At 42.1% G+C, this 9,840-nt stretch overlaps 2 protein-coding genes across 3 annotated transcripts; both read right to left on the bottom strand.

The window, feature by feature from the left end:
• Window positions 1–438: 438 nt before the first annotated feature.
• LOC131676912 (WD repeat domain phosphoinositide-interacting protein 3) lies at window positions 439–2,927 on the bottom strand. 2 transcript variants are annotated; one of them, XM_058956316.1, is made up of 5 exons: window positions 2,838–2,927; window positions 2,448–2,771; window positions 1,307–1,929; window positions 1,028–1,250; window positions 439–964 (listed from the first exon to the last, which is right to left on the bottom strand). In XM_058956316.1, exons 2-5 carry the CDS (start codon window positions 2,512–2,514, stop codon window positions 858–860), a joined length of 1,020 nt encoding a protein of 339 aa, XP_058812299.1. In that variant the 5' UTR covers window positions 2,515–2,771; window positions 2,838–2,927; the 3' UTR covers window positions 439–857. The 2 variants fall into 2 exon arrangements, with proteins under 2 accessions (XP_058812299.1, XP_058812300.1); XM_058956317.1 differs by having other exon boundaries at window positions 2,448–2,744; window positions 2,838–2,913.
• A 1,040-nt stretch (window positions 2,928–3,967) lies between these two features.
• On the bottom strand, window positions 3,968–9,793 carry LOC131693593 (uncharacterized). The gene is made up of 3 exons (XM_058981519.1): window positions 5,298–9,793; window positions 4,080–4,135; window positions 3,968–4,008 (listed from the first exon to the last, which is right to left on the bottom strand). The coding sequence occupies exons 1-3, from the start codon at window positions 9,791–9,793 to the stop codon at window positions 3,968–3,970; spliced, it is 4,593 nt and encodes a 1,530-aa protein (XP_058837502.1).
• Between the last annotated feature and the right edge of the window lie 47 nt (window positions 9,794–9,840).

Below are 9,840 nucleotides of genomic sequence, written 5' to 3'. Positions count from 1 at the left end.
TATCAATATTAGCCTTCGCTCGATGGCTTGGAAAATAAAACTTTGGTGCAGAGCTGACAATAAGATTCTGTACCGAAACAAAACCGAACACAAATCGATTATTTGTAAATAGCTAGCATTAAAGAAAATCAAGTTGAAATCGAACAGTCGAAAGTATCACTTCATACCCACAGTCCTTTACTTCTTGTCGACCTGGAATACTTCGTTGGTTTTCCGTCTTGTTACATCCAAAGTTAATTTACTGCGTTGTTTGTAACGCAAGCGGAGAATCAAATTGACTTACGATCAGAATTAGTACTGGCCTCTTACGCAGAACGATACTAACAGAACGAAGAATTCCCGATTGATTAAGTTATAGCGCTTCTACGGCGTAAGATCGTAACTCTCCTGCTCAAGACGTTTACGATCTTAGATTACCATATAAAGAAATTATACAAATTATAGTTTATTCAACGAAAATGTTTATTGAATAATTTAAATAGTCCAGTAGAATTGTATTTCCATATGACAGACACGATAATGTTACTGTTTTGAGAGTAGCTCTAATAGGGTTAAACGTTGTTATATTTCTTCTTGATATTCCGCTTATCAATCTGTAGATAATAATAATATTCTGTTTCATCTCTCCTTTTCACATACAGCATGTAGCAATTGCGAGAAAAGATCTCTAAAATAATAAAACCGCTTAATTTACACTGTTTAGTAACTGATGCGGCTGTCGTTAAACATATTTATAGTTTAAAACACCCAGCCTCGAAGACACCATTTTTCCGCCTCGTAGATAATCTACCAGTTTTTTTTTATGATGAGGGTAAAACTCATTCGATTACTGCAGCGTATTTTTGTTTCCACAATTATTAGGTGTGATCATCAGTCATTTCCAGAAATTGCGAGCAAACTTCCCGACTGCATTCGCCTTTGCTGTTGTAGACGAACTTGTAGTAATGACCGTCCGCACAAATCACTAAAATATAATACAACCTATCAGGTTCAAGTTATCTTATTTCACGGTAAAGCGGATTCTTACCTATCACGGAATTGTTCTCGGACCCAAACGAGCATATACAGGGTGGGCCCTGTGGGATAGAAAACTTGCAAAACGACCACTGGCTGGTAAAATATTTCGTCAACAGACTGGTGGACTCTTTGCCCTTCGGTTCCTCTAGGTTGAACACGTGGATCGTTCCGTGGTCGGAAGAAACTACAACCGCCGTTGATTGATGGTTGAAGTTGATGCAGAAGATCTTGGCCTGCAAAGGGATTAATGTAAGGTTGAGGGAAAAACATATTGATTTAATTGACTTACTTGATTGGAACCTCGTCTCAGTTCGGCCACCTTGTTGCCATTGGCCGTATCAAAGATCCGTATCAGTGTTCCCCGGTCGCTGGCTGTTGCCAATCTAGTTCCCTGCAGATTAAGCGCAATGCAACTGATCGCAGTTTCGTGCGCGACAATTTCCTGCGGTGCCTTTTCTGTGTTGGCCAAATCAACAATCTGCACATGTCCAGTCCGACGACCCGGAAATGCAAGCAACGATTTGTTACTGTTTGGACATAGAACGCACAGACCCTGCGAGTTCTGGCTAGTTTCGAACACGTGCAACTGGGTCGGAGTCTGGGTAAATGTGTACACTTTGATGATTCCCTCAAGTACCACCACTATTCGGTCCCGCCGAAGGCGGACGCTTTTGACCGGGGCATTAAAATCCATCAAAATTGCCGGTGCCTTCTTGAGATCATCCCAAATAAGCACCTTGTTGGGCGGATAGAGTGGTCGGATGCCTCCCCCGACTAGGGCAAGATAGTTGCAGCGGAACAGCATCTCCACGTGAGCTATTCCACCATCGACAAAGTAGTGGCGCTCTTTCTCCTTCAGGGGATCGGTGTTGTACACGCGGAAGCCACTGTCGGTACCACAAGCGAAGCATCCTAGGGAGATTTAAATAACATTAGCAACACTAAAATAAATGCGGTTTAGAAAAAAAAACACGATTTTGCCTTATAACAGACGATGGTATTATTAGCGATTTAGGCATTACCACCTTGAATTAAAGCGTATGCTGACAAGTTGTAAAGGTTTGCTAATGTCAACATATTCAAAGTGCTTATTTGAGGACAGTAAGTTTTGAAAAAAAAACATTTGAATCTGGTTGAGAAATGTCAGAAGAAATAACTATACTTCTGATTTCTGAATGCTTCAAAAACTCATATCATAATTTACATTCAAACCAATAAAGTCGCGTTTTAGCCCAGTCCCCCACAATAAAACAAATGCGTCAAACTCATTATAAGAGCTTGTACCCTACTCGGAGAAATGCGGAAACAACCGGTGGAGTAACGTAGCTTTGTTTCATGCTCTCCAGATATGTGGCGGTACTTAAACCTATTTCTAGGGAAAACGTCCCAGATGTTGATTCATTTGTCGAGTTGACTAAAATTTTACTCACCTTGATCCTGATTAAATCCGACGTACATCAACCCGTTGCCGTAGGGATTACAATCCAGCACGTTCATTTTAACTGATTTGCTCCGTAGAGTGTTATTTGCACATTAGATCAGTTCAGCGAATTACTTTTTATTCCTCGGGTTTGGTCTTGATGAAGTCGTTGTAGAAGGTGCTTATCATTTTTTCGCTCACTTTTGGCTGGATGCTGAAATCTTGAGCGATTGTTTTGTTTACTGCACTCCGCGCACTGTTGGTGTTTAGTCTTTTTACTTATGCAAGTATTCACTCGAGCTGTTAGCTGTTGGTAATCGGAAAATGTTAGCGGCTGATGCGCTATTTTTAGTTATTTTGCTCAATGAACGGCGATGATACGGGAGAAAGTGATACATACCTCTTCCTGATGAATGATATTTTTTTTTTTTTTTTCATTGAATTTGTCTTTCTGACAAGCTAAGACAGAATGATATTTTGCTGACTGCTGTCGCATTTATTTTAACAGGCTCTGTCATCACCTTTGAGCAGGGATGCCAGATTTATTTCTAAAATAGTTTCAGTATAACTTTGCGAATAAAACCATTTTTCCTGGTCCTAATTTTGTCTACCTCCGGTTTTGTCTACCACCGATTTTGTCGACCGCCGATTTTGTATACCCACGATTTTGTCAGCCGCATATGAAAATATGATGGGCTCTAGCAGACGAACTAAGCCATATTCAAGTAAATCTGGTTAATCCGGGGGAACGACACTCCGCGATTTGTTGTTGAAATGAACTTATAATTTAAAATCATGATTGGATTGATAAAGATTGTCACGAAAAAAAATTCTTCTTCATATACTCGTTATTTCCCGTCGGCCTATTTCCGCTACCTGGGCAAACCCGACACCAGAGAGGTGACCCCACTGTCTGGACTAGATATCGGCTCATCAACTTATGGAGCAGGGAACAACGGCTTTACTTCCCTTCCGCAGGAAATAACAAAATCTCAACAACCTCGGCTGGGGTTGGACACAGACCAACTGGGGTGAGTGGCACTCAACGACAGCGCCAACAAAAAACATTGAATCGCTCAAAATTCACGTTTTGCCAGTTTCAGTGCTTGATGAAATCAAAACGAAATATTGCCCGCAGCCACCCTGTTCACTTTACCAACATTCAATCTTCTGTTCAATAACGCCATCGAACGAGTTCACATAGAACTAATCATATGCCGAATATTGTTCTGTTCGCACCGCCATGAGAGCGAAGAGAATGGCAGATAAAGCAAAATCATCAAAAAGAAAGGAGCACATCCTCCTGAAGGGCAAGCTATAAACGGTAAATAATGGCGGACAGCAACTGGAAAACGTATACTGAAAGGATCTGTTTGAGAAGTGTTAGTTCAGTCAATTTGAACGAGCTGCAACGGACACCGGGACTCACCTGCCGGTGGGGAGAAGGACCAATGTTAGTTCAGTCAATTTGAACGAGCTGCAACGGACACCGGGACTCACCTGCCGGTGGGGAGAAGGACCAATGTTAGTTCAGTCAATTTGAACGAGCTGCAACGGACACCGGGACTCACCTGCCGGTGGGGAGAAGGACCAATGTTAGTTCAGTCAATTTGAACGAGCTGCAACGGACACCGGGACTCACCTGCCGGTGGGGAGAAGGACCAATGTTCTTTGGAATTCGGAGGATTCACTACTTCACTGCAGAATCACGTTTTACAAATCATTTTATTTAAATTACGTGTTGTACAGTGATAGTTTTAGTTGCTAATGAAAATTTTTTCCGTTGCTGTTACGCAACGCCTACTCTTTTTTTCTTGCAGCTTTTTCATTTGCAGGATTTGCTTCATCAACATTCTCCGGGGCCAGAACAGAACTGGTTTGTAGTAGAATTATCTTGCTAATTGGCCTAGTGTAAATTGACTTCGATGTGCGCACAACCACTGTCCTAATTTTACCATCTGGACCATAGTAAACCTTTTCAATCAATCCTTTTGGCCAACATCCTCGATGCAAATTTTCGTCAACGATCATGACTAGATCTCCGGACTTATATTCATAATAATTTCGATTATCCTGCCACTTTTGTCGTCTCATTAGCTCTGGTCGATATGCAGATACCCATTTTCTCCAGAAACGGTCAGCATATATCTGTGAATGTTTGTATGCTGCTCTACAATCCAGATCACGTTCATCAAATTGGTGATTATATTGCATGTAATTGCTTCGTCCAAGCAGAAGCATGTTCGGAGTTAGTGGTTCAGGATCATGAGGATCATCTAACGTGTGGATCAACGGTCGGTTGTTTATAACGTTCATCACTTCGCATAATGTTGTTCGAAGAACCAAATCTGTTGGCCGTCTGTCCTTCAACATAACACCCAAAGCTGTCTTCACAGTACGAACAAGACGTTCCCAGCATCCGCCAAAATGCGGGGAACCAGGAGGGATAAAGAGCCATTCCACTCCTCTTATGCTCAATGTGTCCTCGATTTGTGGTTGGTCTAACTGCTTTATTAGCCTTTTAAGCTCGTTATTTGCCCCAGTGAAATTTGTGCCGTTGTCTGTAAGTATTTTTTGTGGAATTCCTCTTACAGCCATAAAGCATCTTATGGCCATAATACAACTATTGGTGTCTAAGGAGGGTACCACCTCAATATGAATTGCTCGACTGGTCATACAGGTGAATAACGCAATCCAACGTTTTTCCAGGCGCCGCCCAACTTTTACTACCAAAGGGCCAAAATAATCAATACCTGTATAACAGAATGGAAATACTCCAGCAGTGGTTCGTTCAGGTGGTAAATTCCCCATTTGACTCATGTTTGGTTTTGATCGCATTTCACGACACTTTACGCACAACCTTGCCGTTTTCTTCACCTGTGAACTCAGCTTAAGAATTCGATAACGCTGCCGTAGATTGTTTATTACCGTTTCTAGTCCTTGATGACAATTTGAAATGTTGTACAACCGAATGAGTAACGTTGTGAAGTCGTGTTTGTCTGGCAAAATTACAGGATTGTTGACCTCAAAAGCGCATCCATCATTCTGAATCCTTCCTCGCATTCGAATGATTCCGTTGTGCAGAAAAGGAGAATAGGTGTACAGTCTGCTTGTTTTTTTCACAAGCCCCTTGAATTTTAAATCTTTAATTTCTTCGTTGAATTCGTCCTGTTGTACCTTCCTATACCAAGCATCCTTGGCTTTCGTCATATCATGTACATCGATCTTGAACTGCTTAGGTTTATCATTTTTCGACATTGATAAAATCTTTCTCATTTTCAGGTAGTACGCCGTAGTACGTATCAGCCGATTGTAGTCGGAGAATCTCTTGATGTCCGGTAGATCAAGTGTTTCTACTTTCGATGTTTGAAAACACATTAAGTCTTCTTCAGGACAGCTTTCCGTTTCTGCGTGAAAATTTATAGATTCATCTGCAGTCATTACGACGTCATCAGTGACGGGCCACAAACATCGTGGTTGATGAAGAAAATCAGGACTGCTCAACCATAATTGAATTGTGGGAAATTTCGATGATTTAGTACCCAAATCTGCAACATTCAGGTTTGAAGGGATCCAATGCCACATACTCGTATTATGGCCGTTCTCCTTAATTTTTGTGACGCGTGATCCAACGTAAGCAGTGAGTTTTTCCGTTGTGCTTAACCAACCAAGGCAGATTTTAGAATCGGTCCAAAAATGTGTGGATATTATTTCAACTTTAAGTTCTTCTTGTATCGATCTCGTCAGCTGACTAGCCAGCACACAGCCTTGCAATTCAAGACGTGGGACAGTTTGCGATTTCAGAGGGGCTACTCTAGATTTAGCCAATACAAAAGCAATATACGTTTTCCCACCGCATCGATGTACCAAGTATACAACACTGGCAAAGGCTTTGTCGCTGGCATCACAAAATGCATGAAGTTCGACGCTACTGAAAGATGGCAGGCCAGGAAAATAGTATCTTGGAACACGTACCTCCTGTAACTTAACAGTTTCTGCTAGCCACTCGTTCCACTTTGGTACCAACCCGTCAGGTAGTTGGTCGTCCCAGCCCACTTGCATACGCCACAGCTCTTGGAATATAATTTTCAGATGGATGGTGATAGGACTCAGCACATTTAAAGGATCGAAAATACTCATCATGAATTTCAACAGTTCACGTTTAGTAGGAATCATCTCTCCAGATCTGAGCGATTCCTTCAGCTCAGGAAAATCCAACGTAAAAACGAACTCATCGGTTTGCAAATTCCATTTTAACCCGAGTATCCGCGCCTCATTCTGGTTCTCATTCACGTTCTCGCGCAAAGAAGGGTTGACAGATTGCACTACTGCTTCAGAGTTGGACTGGAACTTTACCAATTTAAAGCCTCCTTGGTCATGTGCAGCTGTCACACGATGGATAAGCTCAACTGCTTCTTCTTCCGAATCGGCGCAATCAAAATAGTCATCAACGTAATGCTGCTCAACTATTGCACGTTGCACGCCAGGCAGTTGTTCCTCTAGCTCCTTCGCATTGAAATTTTTTATAAATTGCGCGATTGCAGGGGAAGAGGCCGCTCCAAAAATCATCACCATCATCACATATACCTCTGGAGCAACGCTTCTATCCATGGCACGCCAGAAAAATCGTTGGGAATTCTGATCCACCAAGCGTATCAATACTTGGTGGAACATTTCCCTAATATCAGCCATGAAGGCAATCTTCTTTCTTCGTCCTCTCATCAATACAGCAATTAGTGAAGGAACGAAGTCAGGACCTTTCAACAACAAATCATTCAAAGAAAATCCGTGGGATTTAGCCTTGGCATCCATTACCAATCTAAACTTGTTAGCGCTGACAACGCTGAAGTGCGGTAAATACCATGTATTTGGTGTTTCCTCTAACTCTTCTGGCGCTAATTTTCGAGCATATCCTTTGTCAAGATATTCTTGAATCTTCTGGCAGTACTTCTCAGCAAAATCAGGATCTGCGTCCATTTTCTTCTCCATAGTTTGCAATCGACGGAGTGCTTGTGGTTTGCTGTCAGGGAATGAAAAATGATTGTATTTGTACAGTTGCCCTACTTCGAAACGATCGCCACACCGCTTCAGCGTTCTGTTCATTATGTCCAAAGCTCGTTCATCCTCCTCTGACATCTTTGGATCGTGCTGAGTTATTCCAAAATCTTCAACTTTGAACATCTGCTTGACCAACGTTGTAAGTTCTACATCATTTGCCTCGGAACACATCAGGATATGAAAACGATCTGTTACTTCGATATCCGGTTGGATTTCACCGTGGATGGTCCAACCAAGGTGGCAACGTGTTAGCTGTAGTCCATTAACCGAGTATTGAATAGTCTTCAGAGGTACAATAAGGCCAGCGTTATTGGAACCAATCAGTATCCTAGGTACTGCACCTTGTACAGCTTCCAGTTTGTCGTCGTCCAACAGTGGGTACAGTTGTTTAATTTTCTCGAGGTCGAAATTCACGCACGGAAGATTAATGTCTTTAATTGTACGTACGTTGTTAAGTTGATACCATTTCGATTGCGGGTTCGGGCCGGATATTTGGAGCGACAGCCTCATCGAGTCTTCATCTTTGTGTGTTATTCCATTTGTCCAACGATAAGTAACAGGTTGTACAGGTCCAGATATACCCATCGTGGCAGCGAGGGAAGCATCCACCATGGAAACAGATGATCCTTCATCAAACAAGGCGAACACCACGTGGACTTTGTTCTCGCTTTTGATTTTAACCTTGCCTATGCGAAGCAATGTGTTTGAACTTCTCGCATTTATATGGCATAAGTTTTCAGCAGATTGCGACTTGAAGTTGGTCTGCCTAGGCAGCTGCTTTGGGACATCATCTGAATGCACCAGTTCGTGGTGGTTCTTGTCACAAACCGAACAAGTTTTATTTGATTGACATTTCTGGCGGTTGTGATCCGGTTTGAGACAAACGTAGCATACCTTACAGCTTCTCGCTACAGACCTACGCTGCTCCACGGATAATTTCCGGAACTTCTCACATTTTGTCAAACTTTGGTGATCATTTGCACTACAGAGTGGACATTTAATCTCTTCTTCGTCGTTGTTTATATTAAGAACAGGTTGTTTCGGTTTCAGATTTGGCGATTGTTTCCGATATGAAACGATTGGATTCATACTTGCCAGCTGGTTCTCCATCTCATCCTCCAACCACCGGGAAAATGCTTGGAAGTCAATGTTTCCACCATGTCTCATCAAATCCGCCTTATGACGAATCCACATTTGTTTACTGAAACTAGGAAGCTTTTCAGCTAAATGCGCGATAAGTTCAGGATTCAGTAAATACATTTCTGCTCCTACATTTTTTAGAGCTACAGCTGTACCAACTACGGCATTGTAGAAAAATCTAAAAGATTCGATGTTTCCTTCCTTCACATTGTCCAGGTTCCGCAAAACGTCGAGGCGATTGGCTACAACCCATTCTGTTCGACCAAAATTTGATTTTAGCATCCTCATAATCAGTTCTACGTTGTCTGTAGACGATAATAGCGCTTCTACAGTTCTTCTTGCCTTTCCTTGCAGTGCGCTGTTCAGTCTCCTCAAGTTATCACGATCGCTTAATTTGAATTCGGTAGTCGACGTATTGAACTCATTCTCAAATATCGGCCACTCCATAATGTTCCCAGAAAATGTGGGCAGTTCTCTCACATGTCGATTTTGTAGAGCTTTGAAGGCGTGAGACAATACCTCGGTTATCTCTGGAGTAACACCAGAAGTAGGTGCAGGATCGCTCGCTGGGTTTAAATTCAATCCATGTTGCCGGTTCCAATTCGGCATATTAGGCAAAGTTTCACGTTGTGGATTCGAATTGAAGATATTCGCTGTTGTAGGAGGCTGTGATTTCGATTCCTGTGCTGTGTTTATAAAGTCGTGGTGTTGGATGGTTGCGTCCGATTGTTCACTCGCTACACTTTTTACCCAATCATGCACTCGACTCGATGAACTACAAATACTCGACCCATCAGAGTTCGATTTTAGTTCTAAAATGAGCATTTCACGTTCGCGTTTCTTTTTTAAAAACTCCGCTTTCTTCTGTTCTCGCTTCAGCTTTAAGTCTTTCTCGATTTGCAACGCTTTTAGTTGCAACTCTGCTTCTATCCTATCTTGTTCTAATGATGCTCTAAGTTCTTCTTCTTCTAGCTGGTTACTTAATTCTAAAGCTTTGATTTGGCTACAAGTACTGCCTTTAGAAGACACTGATTTTTGTGATCGGTGATCGACGTTGACAGAACCGACACTTCTGTTTACTCGTTTATCTTCATTACCAGAAGGAGGATCAGTTGGAGGTTCACGGGTATTAAATTTCAATGGGGGTGTACGCAACATTCTCCCGCTTTTCAGATTAGGTATATCGACGTAGTAGGTATCAAAAC

The sequence above is a fragment of the Topomyia yanbarensis genome, chromosome 1 (assembly GCF_030247195.1).
Source record: "Topomyia yanbarensis strain Yona2022 chromosome 1, ASM3024719v1, whole genome shotgun sequence".
Taxonomy (NCBI): domain Eukaryota; kingdom Metazoa; phylum Arthropoda; class Insecta; order Diptera; family Culicidae; genus Topomyia; species Topomyia yanbarensis.
Note: the sequence above shows the minus strand (reverse complement) of the source record. Positions and strands in the feature narration are given on the sequence as shown.

What these genes read in the sequence shown, in the direction of transcription:
- LOC131676912 (XM_058956316.1), bottom strand. Translation starts at nt 2,514, where the DNA reads ATGAACGTGCTGGATTGTAATCCCTACGGCAACGGGTTGATGTACGTC. An exon ending in TGAGACGAGGTTCCAATCAA is followed by an intron (nt 1,251 to 1,306) that starts GTAAGTCAATTA and finishes ATCCCTTTGCAG; the next exon opens with GCCAAGATCTTCTGCATCAA. An exon ending in CGAGAACAATTCCGTGATAG is followed by an intron (nt 965 to 1,027) that starts GTAAGAATCCGC and finishes ATTATATTTTAG; the next exon opens with TGATTTGTGCGGACGGTCAT.
- LOC131693593 (XM_058981519.1), bottom strand. Translation starts at nt 9,793, where the DNA reads ATGTTGCGTACACCCCCATTGAAATTTAATACCCGTGAACCTCCAACT. An exon ending in CAGGTGAAGAAAACGGCAAG is followed by an intron (nt 4,136 to 5,297) that starts GTTGTGCGTAAA and finishes GTGATTCTGCAG; the next exon opens with TGAAGTAGTGAATCCTCCGA. An exon ending in GTCCTTCTCCCCACCGGCAG is followed by an intron (nt 4,009 to 4,079) that starts GTGAGTCCCGGT and finishes CCCCACCGGCAG; the next exon opens with GTGAGTCCCGGTGTCCGTTG.